The sequence below is a fragment of the Nesoenas mayeri genome (genome assembly GCF_963082525.1).
Source record: "Nesoenas mayeri genome assembly, chromosome: 17".
Lineage (NCBI taxonomy): Eukaryota > Metazoa > Chordata > Aves > Columbiformes > Columbidae > Nesoenas > Nesoenas mayeri.
This window is the reverse complement of record NC_137565.1, coordinates 2,324,617-2,340,428: the sequence shown is the minus strand read 5'-3', so window position 1 is coordinate 2,340,428 and position 15,812 is coordinate 2,324,617. Positions and strand designations below refer to the sequence as shown.

Sequence of the window (15,812 nt, the reverse complement as noted above, 5' to 3'; positions counted from 1 at the left end):
ATTATACTTTTAACTAAAATTAAAGAGCCATTAAGGCCAGGTTTTGTAGGTGCTTAGGTTTCTAATTCCCAATTAAATTAATTGGATTTGAATGCCTAAACAGCTTCAGAAATCAGGCTTATCACCCAATAACCAGTTCAACAAGGCGGTGCTGCAAAATATGACTGAAACAGGAAAGTTGTTCAGCACTCCCATAGGTAGCTGATGTGAGAAAAATAATAGCACTGATGTCTCCTACAAACAAATACGACATCTGTACCGCATTCTCAGGAAAGGTGATAGACCAGATCCTGTTACACGTGTAAAGCGTCAGAACTCTTTCAGATAATTATTATTGATAATAAACGGGACTCCAAGAACTTTTTGTATTCTGACACCTCAAAGCACTTTTCAGAGGTGTTTTCCTGCTCACCTTCTCATGCTCAGAAGTACTACACCAATTCTGTAAGTAACTACAAAGGGAACAGGTAAATGTGTAGCCAAAAGTCATCATGGCAAACCAGGGGAGAGCTGAGGGCACAAGCCAGGACTACACTGCATTCGACAGAAAGAAAGGATGCAACACCACCTGCCTCAGAACATGCTTTTTCCAAGCTATTTAGGGATAGCAATTTTTAAAATTTGATTATGCCACACCAAAAACGTATCTGGAAAAGGATTAATTGGTCTTTCATAGGATATATTTGCTCTGCCCTAGCTTATGTAGCTCCCGAGGGGGATGCTGAACACTCTGGAAATGTTAAATAAGGAACCGCAGGACCCAGCCGTGCAGGCAGTGGTGCTTATGAGCCACAGAAGGAAAGAAATCTTCAGCAGCTGACCTGCACAGAGCCCGTTACGTAAGAAATCTGGAAATATTCCTCAATCCTTACTCAGCCACTAGTATTTTATCATGACAGTCACTTTTATGTGCTATGATTAAGCTATATTTAACAGGGGTGCTTCCTAACAAGTCTGTGCTCCGTCCTAGTTAGGGTTACGTATATTATTAACAATCACAATGATGATGCTTAGATAGCACCTTTTCTGCAAAGATCCCAAGGTAATTTTCAAGGATCTAGTATTAATGCTCTTTATCTGTCAAGGTAACTCAGAACCATTCTACAGTTTTGTATGTGTCTATGCTGAGACAGATCAAATAAATAACATGGCAAAGATCACAACAGCACACCAATGTCATGGCTGATGCCTACGCCAGAGCCTGTATTATAATAGCACATTTCAATGCAGCATCTGAAATATCATCCAATGGGTTATCCGATTGTTATCCAATCTTATTAAGGCAGAAGCTAATGAAATGAAAATCAAAAGCCAAACCCTGCAAACAGACTGAGCCCTTATTAGGATCTGTAACCCAACCCAGGCTCAACACCAGAGCAGACTTCCTTTCTTCATTGCCAACGAAGAAGAGAAACTGGACATGATTACAAGTCCCGGGCTCATTATTTCTTTTGACCTCTTAGCCTTCCTAACACTTGCAAGCACTTTTTTTTTCTTCATATATGTATGTCCTAAATAAGCCCCTTGTTTTTCCAGTTGCCTCTGAGAACTCTAAGAGTCCTCCAAATATCCCATAGCAAATATTCAGGATATTTCAGGTCTTACCAGCAATTTCTCTACTAATTCCAGATCACCAGACTAATCTTCATCTAATGTTAATCAATATCGTACTGATACAGTCATGGGATCTAAGCATATTTAAATCAGCTGAAAATATCTTGTCACATAGATTTTTCTTTTCATAAGACCAATCCCTTCCATAGCAAATACAACCTCTGGACAGTCCTGCAAATGATAAGCAAAAGCAAAGTAATTTAGCGGCTATGCTGTATCTAATATGTCCAGAAAAATCCTAAATGGGGCTGAGAAGACAGTAATTTATATGGCATGTTGTAACTTTTTACTGCATGCTAATAAAGCAACACAGAGTTTTGTGTTGTGATCTGGAGAATGGCTTAGAGCAGGCACAAAGAGCTATAAATACCACATCTTCTAAAACAACGTGGCAGACAGTCACTGGAACTGAAGAACACAATGAGTTTTAAAGCTAAAGGGAACTTTTTAAGAGACTCACAAGTTACAATGATTAATGCAAACTCCTGTTTTGCAGACAGGTGCTATCAGATGATCTGAGCCCGATTTAGCTTTCATTTGTATCAGTGTGACATCATGTGCTTCATAACGCATGGCTGGCTTAGCCCAGTGAAGAAAGAACTAATGTCTCTTGTCCATTCCCTATTTCCTTGGCACATTTTGCCTAGAGATCAGCCAATCTCTTTTCATCGAGATGATGGAGCACTTCTCAATACCAGGACTTGGTATATAATACAATGAGTTTTGTATATAATACAATGGGCTTTGAAAGCAGCTAAAAACAGTAGGAACCCTATATCTGGCAGTCAGAAACAGGTGAGGCACTGGGAAGATCTTCACCCGTGGTTCCTGAGCATCTTCATGGGGAGCATTCACCGCCACAGGGCCAGGAGAAGCCTTTTACAAGGATGGTACCACACTAAGGATGTGACAACATGGCAACGTCTGTGCAAACCGGTAATTTCACAGGCCATTTAAGCGAATATACAACAGAAAGAAGCACTCCTGGCCACCTCTCACCCTTAGCTACTGATTCCCACTCCAATATTACTTCTTTCCTGGCGCTGTCATGAGCTTTGAGAGCATCTGACGTGAGCTCAGAGGGAGCGGGGAGCTGAGCAGGCAGGCAGCTCATCCACCAAACCAAGAATTGATTCATTTTCACTCGGCTGCACTCATGGTCAGCAGAACGACAGGGATGGCAGCTCCACGTTAGTTCGCTTTAAACATTCACAGCATTGCACCTCAGCAATTGCTCTATACATCAGGGACGTTCATCTTTTGGGTTCAGCGGGTGACTGGATCTGCTCAGTCGGCTCATGCAAACACTCAGGCTCTGAGACTGAACAACCCTCTCCAGAATTTCAAAGCTACTTTCTTAAAAAAAAACGCCAGGGAAAATTAATTAATAAATTAATTAATTAATTAACAAACTATCTCTCAAATACAAAACTTGCAATGATCTACCTGTGAAAAAATACCTGCCCTACAAGTCCAGTAATTATAACTTCTTTCTTACTTCCCATGGTCACAGCTGACTACCAGCTGTCTGTATCTCTTCATGAACTATCAGCAGCTTACAAGAAGCGAAGCCACGATCTCTGCCCCATTACTCAAAAGAATTCCCCACTCAGATCATCGTTGGCATCACTGTTGGGATATTCTTTAGATTTTGGGCTCATTTTTTTCATGGAAATAGACATATTCCTTCCCATGAAGAACAGAAATACCCACAGAAATCACCCCTGGCTCTACAAGAACACATTTCCACTCCCATTAAGCACAAAAAGACAGATTTCTTGGTATCTTCTGTAGAATACTGAGAAAGTCGCAATTCAGAAATTTGGGTTTTTCTGTTACAGAGGAGCTTTGTATCTTATATGCTTACAACCTTTCATAAACATAAAGCAACTGTAGTCAACAGCAACGGTAGCAGTCACACCGGGATTTGCAGTGTGGATGATTACAAAAAGGCAAACGGCTCCATGAAAACCTTGTTATTTCTCAAGATTCACATCAGAATGATGAACTGGCAGAATACCAAAGAGACAAATGCAGTGACTTCAACAGCTGTAGGTGTTTCTGATGATCCCTGGGAGACGTGGTATGGTCATATCAGTTCGACATGCAGAGCTTGTTTTTGCCATGTCTGCTCTGCATACCAAAGAGAGAGGGGAACACTGTTCCTGCTCCCTTATCACCAACATCAACAGCACATGGACTAAACTACAACTTTTATTTATACAGTGCATTTTTCTAAGTTTGTCCTATCTCCTGATTACCAGAGCAGAGCAGGAAAAGTATTCTCTTTTTCACAGTTGCTTCATGCTGAGGTGAAAAGTTCAGAAGGATTCTGATGGCAGGAATCCTGAAACTGACTTGAAATGACAGGACATGATTTCATCATTTTCTGTCGAAATGAAATGTTTAGACATCACAGGAAATAAAAACATCCCCTTGCTGACTTAAATCAAATGCTTGTTTCAAAATAGATCAAAATTATTTGGGATAGAATAAGGCAGTTCAGCTGGTGAGAGAAACTGTGTTATATTGTGGAAAACCATGGCAGATTGAACTTGATCTTCACCCGGCCCTCAAGGTAGAGATTTATCTTCCTATTATAAAATTCAGCCTGACACAACCATATTCTATATGCAAGTGTTTAATCCAGACAAAATCCCATTTGCTCACGGTGAAGTATTTTCTTTGATATTATTCAACAAACTACGCTGACTTCAGCTGCTTTTTCATTCTGTTTGGGTGCTCTGAACCCCAAGCAACCCATGCAACAAACTCACCCGATCGGGATACTGCATGTTCTGGGCAGCTAGTGGCACAGGTAACATGAATCTCAGATCACCCTTAGCTTGGCTTAAACTCAAGAGATCACAGGGAAACTGGGATTCTTCACACTCTTGTTCTTAAATTTTTGTGTATCTTTGCAGTACCTGCATTTTGGGATCTCAGGATTTCGACCTGCAGCCCTGAGGACTTTCTTTGCCAGTTGAAAGCTGGAACTGAATAGTTGTGTAATCACGTGCACCCAAGAATGTGTTGTAAAAAGAGTATCAAATGGACTGCCACTGGCAATGTGGTTGTGAAATCTCCAGCACTGGAGCTGCCAATGCTGAACTGAGCAACAGATAAAATCCTGGACCCCATTATCTCCTCCCTTTGATTTTTTACTCTGTCACCCCACGGACTTTAGGAGAATTCAACTTTGCCCAAAGTGCACCAGTGTAAGGAAGAAGAGAAACAGCTGCTAAAAGCTTAACTTTTTTTAAAGGTCTACTCGAGGCTATTTTAAGTGCTCTGATGCTTCAGTTTGTTGTAAAGTCTGTCACCTGATTAAAAACAAGTTATTTTGCCACTGCTAAACCACACTGAAAGATTTATTAGCCTGCAGTAATACTTTACAAATTGCAATTGCATTGTTATCCTCTCTAATACAGTGCAAAGCAGCGACCAGCCCTTCAGTCCATCAGCAATAACCTCCCACCACAGGTGTGTTTGGAGCACACAGGTTTAGTAAGGAGTCCTCTACAAAATACTGCAATACAAAAAAGGGGCAGAGACACTGTACCCTGTTCCCAGAGCTGCTGCCGTTCACTACGTGACTCTCCGCAAGTGGCTTCTGGACAGAGCTGAGAATACATTGGAATTTTTAGTTAACTGACCAAACAAAATGAATCTAAATGTGTTTTCATTTCAGAGCAATGAAACGCAGACTGTCAATCAACTCATCAAATTGAAAACCCAGAGCATTGCAAAGTGTTGCTTTGGTGACCTTAGGCTTTGTTGAGCCTTGAAAAAAATGGCCATTTTGAAATGGAAATGTCTTTTCAAAATGAAAGATTAAAAGATGTTGACTTTTCCTCTCTCCTCACTCTTGATTTAAATAATCTTGCGTATTTGATCCATATCAACAATTCAACAAAAAAAAGTCTGGTCACCCATCTCTCTTTTCCATGAGGTCAGTAGGAGTTTTACTATCTACTTCAATCATTTGTCAATAACAATATTGTCTTAATGGACTATATTCTTATTCAACCAAGTCCAAGCACAGAAGTTTGTCTGAAAACAAGTCACCGCAGAATTTGGTATCTTTAAAGTTCTTTGAAGTCTGAGTGAAAGAAATGAGTAATAAACGTGGTCCCTGAAACTAAAAGAAGAATGAGGTATCCTCATTCTGCAAGGAAAATGAGCTTAAACTCATCATCAATCAACACACACACAGAATAAAAGCTAAGCCATAAACACATAATCAATCTGCTAGATGCTACATGACAGATGCATTGAAAAACAGCAACAGTAAAGACACAAACAGATGTAATCTTAATCTTTATATTTCAACGGGCATTTTAAGTAGACTTTTTCTTCCATTTTATATTCACCACTCTAATGCTCAGAGAACAGAAACTCTAATTACTGTTGCAGGCTGAAGGCTGGCCAGTAATTATATATCTTTATCTTCATTAGCTAAGATGTCTGTGAATAAGGCTTGGTCTGAACCAGAGCAGGTAAACTGGAAACTCGGAGACACGTTTTCAATTAAGGACTCATTAGAAACTGGCAACTCATTTTGGTGCTGCTGAAACCTGCCTGCGGAGGAGGCAGCTCAGGGCTGTTTGCAGAAGCCCAGAATGTCTTGATCTCTGACCAGTGATTTCCTGTTTTGACATCAAGCCTATCATTAGTTTAATTGTGCAACGGTATATCTATTAATAATATTAAGCACACAAACCTTTATTGGTATATTAACATACTTACAATTAATGATAGATGCACACTTAAGCCGTAGTACCACTTTAACCTCTTTGCGAGGGTTAGAGCTGAGCATACTGCTTACTTTAAACTGATCCAGATTTAGAGCAGACAAAACCACTTCAGAAACACCCAGTGAGCATGCCAAAGAATTTGGATAAACTAAAACTTTAGAAAGCAAAATGGATTTTTAAAGTATCTCCCAAATTATCTATTTGTTTCCAAATTCTTTTTTCTAGTTCTCTGAAAAAGCTTTAAAGTTAGTTAATCAGTAAGTTAGTGAGTGAGTGAAGACTTAGTCCATTTAACTTCCACAACACAAGGCCCCCAAAATAATTACTTTACTTTTTTAAACCTAGATTCAGCCCCACTGTTTGCTGTATGTGGCAAATTTACCACATTGAAAAGGGCTTCAGAGAAGCAACTAAAAAAATGTCTCTATTAAGACAGCCAGAAAGACACATTTAATCAGAAAATACCAGCATAGTGGCTATTCAGACCAATAGAAACCCTGCGTAGATTCTAAAAAGGAAACACCAAAAATGCTGTGCTTTTAAAATGCTTGGGTTCATCTCATGTATAAGAAATTACCATGAAGAGATTACTTAAAACGAGCCTAGAGTGTAAGTATTGCAATTTTATGACAGAAAAAAACTCTGTTTAGAGATAACTCAAGAAAGATAATTGAAACCCATACCCAGCTCTGTTCTTCAGTTACCCAGTTGTCACCCGCCCTGTGACATGAAGTTACTGAAATTGCAGGTATCCCAGCAGTTTCCCATACAACAGTAAAACTCCAGTACCTGCACCCATATTTGCCTATAAAGGCAAAAATTGTCCACTAGGAAATATCTGAAAAAGCTGATGGGACCCAGAGAGGTTTGCATTAGAGCTAAACACCACCCTTAGCTGTGTGAATCCAAATTAAAACGAACTAACGGAACAGGCAGAGAGCTTAGCATTCCAGTCAGCTTTAGGCTAAGGCAAATTTCACAAAGGCCAAGTCCTCAATATGGTGCAGTTCACAAAAGTTAATGGGATAACAGTGATTTCCAGCAGCTGGAGGGGTGGCCTGTAGTATTTGTAATCGTTTTGTGACATGCTGGTTATGTTAAAAAAGAATTCAATTTTAACTTTTATTTGTAGCCATGTCTCTCATTTCCTGCTCTCAAGTGACAGCCACAGATAAGTTTGTGAAAAGATAAATGCTGCTGTAGACAAGCCAATATTTCTGTCACCATGTTGGAACATTCCCACCGTATCTCCCACAATCGCCACTGCTGACCGTGTCCTTCCACCACCACTAACGTGCATTAACCATTAACCAAACTGAGTAAGAATACATAGAACTTCCTAAAAGCCTTTGGTAGTAATACTGGTACGAGCTGAAAGCCTTCAAGAAGCAGCAATTTTCTTGAGGGTCCAGTCTCTGAACTATTGCTCTACTGAACTAATCTATGCATAGGGGTGATAACAAACCTTTGTCTTTCAGCAGCAGAACAGTTTGGAAGGTGAAAGAACTTGTTATGTTAGAAACCACCAGTGTTTTGCAGGGCCTTTGTGCAACAGAGCACTATGGTCCTACCTTAATGACATCTTCATCTGACGATCTGCACTCCACAGATTCCAGAAGATCACTCACAGTCCCGTCGTCTTCCACGGAGATCACTTTGACAGGGACGGCCACTGTCTTCCCAGTGAGAATTGCTGTATTCAGGATCTCTGCTTCCTAAGAAACCAAAAAAGCCCATTTAGTCAATACATATTGCTTTATTAGTACCACCTACTTTAATTTCTAAAGTTGTTCTAAATCTATATTCTAAGATTCATTATAATTTCTGAGATTATGAATTAATTTTTCTATTCCAATAACTGTTCCAGAATAGACAAATTTGCTCCCTTTAATCCTGGAAGCAAACTCCCAGTTCAGATTCAGGGCTGTGAGGACATTTGTCATGCCCTAATTGCTATTTCGCAAATGCTCACCAAGTGTCAGAGCGACTTAACACCCGAGGAATGACCCTGCACCACATAAACAACATATCCTTGCATCTAGCAAGACTGAAATCTCCATCTTGAGGAGCTCACTAATGATTACGCTGATCACATGAAAATAATGTCTGAAAGTTTTGCTGTTTTACCCACAAAACCTTTATAACTGAGAGGTTTTCTACAAATATTGAAATTGTATGGCACCGTCACACAAATACTGTCAACATTTAGAGCAAAGAGGCACTGACCAATTGTTAGGAACAGGTCAGAAGTTGCCATGATTCCAGTCCTGCATAAATAACTACTTGTACCACAGGACCATGGGGAATCAGACCCTTGCCAGGTTTTCTAGGACATACCATGGCTCTCGTTGGGCAATGGTGGGCTTGTTCACAAGTTTTCTTTCCTTCTCTTTTAGCGAGGTCTGTGCAAAACCATCCTCTCCCAAAAAGGAAGGATGGGCTCTGGAAACAAAATAAGCCCTGCAGTGATTTTTGTCACTGGTATGTCATTGTTGTGATGATGATTGCAAAATGCACTCCTTCTGTTTGCTTTATCACTTCTAATTTAAGAGTGCTGAGTTCTGATTATATGAAGGGCACGAGACCACAGATCACTCTCGGTTACCTGGTGTCACATCAGCCTCGCACAGCGAATATCACTGATGTGTGCGAGAGAGCACAAATTGATGCCCCCATTCTTCCGCTCCTAATTGCAAGATATTGCTCGTTCCTGGAAAGGTCTCTGAGCTTTGAGAACCGTGCCTGCGAATCACAGACTATCCTGTAGAACAAGAGGCTCTTGATTTCAGCTGGCTCTTGTGGAATAAAGGCTTCCAAAGCCCCCCAAGTGCTAACTTCTCATTATCTAAATAGCTCACACTATGAGCTCGGGGACTGACCTGATTTTACTTGTGGAAGACAACAAAATGAGAGATTGAAACCAAGTTACCAGAAGATGATGACTCCCCCTACTGCCTCTTGGGCTAAAGAGAAGCTGAGATTTCTCTCATCTAAAGGATACAGATCAAAAAGACCTTTTCTTATTACTTAAAGAAACAGAGACACTTTATACAGACTCAAAGCAATATTTAAAGAAAGAAAGGAAAAAACCTTGATCATTTTGATAGCTGCTTTGCCGAAGTTCCCCCATCCTCACCATGATCTTCAGGGGAGGGTGAAACAGCATTTCACAAAAAGAGGAGAAGAAAATCCTCTCCCTCCCTCAGCATAAAAGCCTTTCAGATATTTTGAAATTATAATTCATACAAAGGCGAGAATATCTGCCTGTACTGTAAGGCCCTTCTGTCTTGAGTGCACATTTGTTCTCAGTCGAGAATATATTATTCAGGCAACTGGGGTCTCTGAAAGATTTGTAATTAAGTTTCCAGGTTCTTTCACTTTTTTCAGATCTGAGCTTTGCAGCAAAGTTATTCCTTGTAAGTTATTTAGATACTTTTACCACTCTCCTATAGGCTCCAGAGGGCTGCAAATGGGGGCAGCTTGACAGAACAACTGCCATTAAGCATCCGTGATAATTACAGAATCCAGACATTAGGTCCTGATTTTGCAAACACTTGGGTATGAATCTCATTTCAGTGGGACTGTTTGAGGCCGTACCACATGCCTGGCTACTTGCACCAAGTCCGGAGCTGAAAAGACCCGCTCCCCCAAGCAGGACCGCCTTTCTTCCTCCAGTTGATACATTACAGTATGACCCTCGCGATTATTTTATAAAGCAAAGGGGAGTTTAATAACCAAGCCTTTGAAACAGTGTGATTAATGAGGTCTCCTTACCAAAAGCAAATGTAATTTCCCCTGGTGAGAGCTAGTAACTGAGAATGATACTCCAAAGCTTCATTAATTTCTTTTGAGTTTCCAAATTTTCCAAGTGCTGGCTTTGGATATTCTGAATACAGACTGAATCCCTGGCATGGAAATGCACACAAAGCCAGAATTGATCCAAACTCAATGATCCCAGATTCAAAGTATTAGAGCTTCTGTGTGTAGCCATGTTCTGGATCTACGTTCAGAACCACACACAGCCCACAGCAGCACAACGTGCGGAACGTGACAGTATTGCTGATTCCTAGACAGCCATAAAAACCTCCATAACCATCCTTGTCCCCTCTGCCTCCAAGAGAAATGAGGGAGGTGGGGGGTAAGAAGTAACGCCTGCAGTTCACAGAAATCCCTGCTGGGATTTTCTGACTTTCCATCAGCAACTATTTGTCCGGTCCCAGGAAAAGAAATTGATGCAATACTTTTCTAAAGCAGAAGAAAGGCAAAGCAAGCTGGCAATGATCCGAAGCTGTGTTAATCTGCAGCAGAATAACTGAGCTGCATGCTCTGTTTGCAGAGGTTTTGGTACCTCTACACGTACCGACTTGGAGGATGATTTCTTTAGGCACCTGGTTTGCATCGCACCCTTAAACACAGAGGCACAACAACCATTTACACCAATTTACACAGCAGGGGCAGAGTAAAATGCTTCTTCAGACATTTGTTTAATGGCTAGAAAGGGCGTAATGTTTTCCTGGTGAAAGCATATGAAAATCATTGCATTTTGAGGAAACAAACATGATACTTCTTTAGCTATACAGAGATTTATAGTTGAGAGTCTCAGCATGTAAAAACCGTAAATCTAAATAGTTACTAATTTAAAAGTGTTACTTTTTGCTGCTTAAGTGATGAAAGAATCTTCTGCAGAAATATTCTATTCCTTATCCATAACTAACATAGATCATAGGAGATAGAAAGTCAGGGCACTACAAGATGGGAATAGTTATGCTTTTGCAAAGCTATAGCCAAATATTCTAACTGCTAAAAGTTGATTCCCTGAACAGCTATTAAAAAGTTGCTGAATTTTCTCTATTACATACCGTATCTCTATAATTCACATACACCGAACCCTCCTATAATAAAATGAAATAATACTAGCAAACAGAGAAAACCATTTTTCTCCACGTAATGGAAATGCAAGACTAACTAACATTTATTCTGAAAATGATACCACATTAAAAAAATAGTAATACTTTTAAATAGGATTCTGGAGTGACCATTCTTTGCCTACTGAAGAGATTCATATTAAATAACTGAGCATATTAAGCCCTCCAGCAGAAACATATTCAGAAGATACACACAATAAGCATCTATTTAAGTAGAAATGCTGAAGTGAATACCTATTAGTTTTTTCAACTTTAATTGGTAGCTTCCCTGCAATTTAATTTCCCTTCGGTTACCTTTTGACTCATAATTCCTGGGGTGACAGAAAGGACTTTAACAATATCTTTATAAATCTTAAGGGATTTCTTTTTCTTCCCCTCATTCTTTCTGTGTACACAACATTTCCTAATGTTTGTCTTCATAATGACTTTTAAAATACATACATATGTGACTAACTCATGCTGAGCGTTGAGGCCCCAGCTCAGGTGTATGTGACAAAGCGGTAGCTGCCAGTGTTGTTTTCCGAAGGCGCTGAGCGTCATTCAATGATTCAAAGCTCACAAAGCTCACAAAGCTCACAAAGCTCATAGCACTGCGCGCCGCAGCGAGGACGGACCCGCTTGTTCGCATAAGAAGCCCTGCAGCCACGTTTCCTCCAAATAACCGGGGCTGCTCTGCAGCTCGTGCCCCTCGGGACAAGTAATACTTGTCCTACTACAGTACACATGGGAAAAAGTATTAAAAGCTCCCCACAACACTATAATGCATGTTCTAAAAGAACAGCAGCTCTCCACTTATATTTTTTATCATTGTAGTGGAATGCATTTTTTGTAGGCTAAATATCTGACTCCTAAAATCAAGCATGTTGCTTTCTGTTTGCACAGGTATCTTGCCTTTTAGGGTTTACTATGTACAGATCACAGCAGGGAAGAGAATAAAATGATGACTGAAATCTCCTGACGTCCAGGGCACACCATCAAATAAGGGATAGTTGCCTGAAAGTCCACCCCATTTGGCACCCATTAAGATCCTTCATTCTCCTTTTTCTTTTTCTTCTATTAATCAGCCTTTGGAGCATTAATCCAGGTTATCACCTTGAATCTTTTCAGTGGTTATTTTAAAAAGGCCCAGATTTTGCTCCTCTCAGCTAGCAGCCATCTTATTTATATCAGAGAATCCACCCTTCAGTCATGCATTACTAATTTCAAATCTTATTTAGCATCAGGTCTCAGAATTAAGAAGCTAAGTGACAGCTGTTTAATTAACTCCTTAAGCTGATTAGAAAGCATTACAGAAATCCCCCCCAAGGAAGAGTTTATAACTGTCAAGAGAGCCTAAGGCCATGTTAATGCTTCTGTTTAAATTTAGTAAGCTTCTAAACCAATAAAGTCTCAATGCTTGACACCCGCATGGATGTGACCAAATTCAGCTTTTTTCCTCATGTTACCACTGCAAGGATGGGAAACGAAAACAACAACATAGGAGGGATTTGGAAAGTCAGAAAGCAGCAGCTGAACAATAAAGCAAATAGATGCATCTCTCTAAAGGAGCTGCTGCGAGTTCATCCCGTCTGCCACCCCATTATCCTGGATTAGTGCTCATCGCTGGAGTAAAGCTGAGCTTGCACCTTAAATGCAGAGTCATCTCCCAGCTTCTGCCTGCAAGTGCAAAGGTTTGTTCATTGGTTCTTAAAACTTAAATCCACCTTTAAGGATAAGATTATTGCAGCTGAAGTACAAGTTTTAGAAGCAGCTGGTGAGGCCAGATACACGGTGGTGCAGGGGAACCGAAAACGCTCCAACGCAAACTCCCTTGGTTGTGTCGTCTCTGAGCTTGCAAACAGCTTCAGCTCAGTCTTAAAATATCGAGGTAGTTGGTCTGAAAGCTTGAAATAAATGAAATAGAATTCCGATCTCTTTATTTGCCCTGTGCTTTCCAAGCCTTGAGGATGCAGTAAAACAAATCTTCTGTGTCCAAAGGAATAAAAGATTTTGGCCAGAAATAACACAAAATAATTTGTGAGGCCTTTAATAAAAATACAAGAGTTGTAAGTAGAGTTTGAAATACTGCAAATGTGAGAATTGATGGTGAAACCTGAATGCAAAAGTGTGAAAAGACTGACATGAACTTCCAAGACAGCTGTTTGTTGTAAAGTGTGCACTTTCCATTGCGTAGTGTGAAACCTGAAGACACTGGGAATAGGAGAGAGGGGAGTGCTATAAAAGCAAATTAATCACATCCAATTTAAGCACTTGCTACCTAATTGGTTTCCTTTTTTCCTCTCTACAGGCAAGAGATCTCCACAATCAGCTGTGCTGGCGCAGGGTTAAAAAGGTGCATAAACAGAAACCCAAAGGCATGTTTCTCTGGGTCCATCTACCTGCTGGCTCCGAGCCTTCCACACAGCTGCTCGAGAGGGGAAAATGGGGTTTTTTTAATAGCAAAGTGTGATTGCAAAGCCATTGGTGATAAAGAAAGAGGTGGCAGAATCAATGCCCCAGTATATTTTCCTTTATGTATTTTTCAGCCTTGCCCATGCCCGGGGTGACTCCCCCAAGCCGCTCTCGCTGCTCCACCAGGGCAGATCTGGGCTGATGGAGGGAGCAGCTTTGGCAAGAATAAACAGAGAAATAGAGACGCATCTACAGCACAGCAATCACAATGTTCCAGTTAAAACCAGGGAACAGCCAATGGCTGCATTGTGCTGTAGGGAAAAAGTAATGTGGGATAATCACAGAGACTGCCTGACCCTCTCACTGTCACACACGAGGCATTTGGGAAAGGTACCGAATTATACTTAATCTGAGAGTTAACTTTTGCAAAGCCTTTGAGCTATTTTACATCCTTACTAACAAACTTTTATTGCTGTGTAGATATAATTTATCACTGTTAAGCGTGAGGAGGGAAAAGGAAAAGCTAAAAATATGACAGTGCTGTGTGTAGTAAATAGGGAGAGAAGGAGCAAAGTAACAGGTAGATCTTACAAGGGAAAGGTGGGTTCATTAATAAGGTGACCAGCAGTGAGAGGTCTCTCATCACACAGCCTGTGATGTTCAGTAAAAAGCTGAAGAAGGAAAGAAATGCAACTTGGGAGCAAACGCAGGTGCTGCTGTGTGTGCCTCGGGGAGTGAGGCTGCCGTCCGGGCAGGTAAATTCCAACATCTCACGTGTGTATGTTGTTACAAGCGAGCAATCCTGGCCTGTGGACACTGCCAGTTATTGCAGGATGCAGTTCCACGTCTGTAATGGCAGGAGACAAATCACCTCACTGCGAGGGAGAGACAAATGCCTTTGCCTGTTGTGTCCCCTTTCCTTGCCTTTGCCTGTCTCCCATATGCAGATTGGAACTGCCTCGAAACAGGGATCTCTGTTTTTTTGGTATTGTGCAGTGTCCAGTCCGCAGTTCAGCTCTGAGCTCAAGATGCTGAAGCGACTAACAGTAGGTAACAGTTTTCTTGAAGGTGAAACTTGGCAATCACTCAACAAACGCAAGACAAAGCAGGGGCAATAGGATGTTGCCTCTTTTCAGTGCTGTCATTCACTGCCCTGCTGCTGGGACAAAGGCACACAAGGTTTTAACGTTTCTAACGGTGACTTCATAGAGCAGAAGTGTGTCATTTTAAGCCTGTATTTTCTGCTAAGGAGCAGGCAGCACACAGGCAAAGCACCTGTAGAGGATAACAAGCTATTTAGCAACAGGACAGTCCGTAGCATCACCAGGAAGCTACCCAAGTCACACCGGATCATTTCACACTCAGCTGAGGAGTCAAATCCTCCCATAGGAATACACTGTTTTCTAGCTATAGAGTAAATGCAAATTTTAACTTGTGTCAAGTTTAAAATGACAAGGTCCCTTTAATGCCTTGATGTCTAACATTTCGGAATGGTGTTAGTTTATTTTGGTGGTTTGCGGGTTTGCAGTGCTAAGCAGGCTACCAGGATCCCGGGAAGCTGTCATGTACGGTGTCTGTTTATCAAAGTCACAGAGCTATGAAGTCTGCAAATTGTCAGGCTGCGGTTCTTCAGAGGAATTGCTAATTAATTCACAGCCTCCAAACTGTAACTCCATGAAGCTGCAAGTGTGCACTCCCATTTGGTGCCTAGAAAGACTGCTTTAGCTGATAATCAACAAGGTTTGCTCTTAAAAGCAAACAAACAAACAAACTTGGGGAGATTTCTTCTAAACAGGCTGCCAGCACTTTTGGACATCCTTGCAGGAGGGAAAGGCATGTCTGATTGTCAAAGGAAAACTTCTCAGAAAATCAGAGCAGGGAAACGTGGCCCAAGGTACCCGAGTGCACTGTGTCTGATGCCGCCCAACTGCTGAGACTGGGGAGACGGGTAGCGACATGTCACGCGAAATTAGCTAAGCCCAATCAAAATTTCACACTTGGGGTCAGTATCTCAGCTCCCGGATTGATGTGCCAGCGTGAGGCTCTTTTGATTCTCAGGCCTGCAGTTCAGAAGCCTAACGCAGAGGTTTGGTGCCTGCGGGGGCTTTGGAGCTCTGTGAGGGGT

General features: G+C 41.1%; 1 protein-coding gene across 1 annotated transcript in view; it reads right to left on the bottom strand.

The window, feature by feature from the left end:
• Nucleotides 1-15,812, bottom strand: part of TMEM132D (transmembrane protein 132D) — a gene marked incomplete at both ends in the record, with an annotated part of 199,575 nt that overhangs the window by 28,971 nt on the left and 154,792 nt on the right. Inside the window, one exon of the mRNA XM_080355047.1 lies at nt 7,943-8,086. Within this exon, the coding sequence (XP_080211173.1) occupies nt 7,943-8,086 (144 nt within the window). The remainder of the gene's footprint in view (nt 1-7,942; nt 8,087-15,812) is intronic.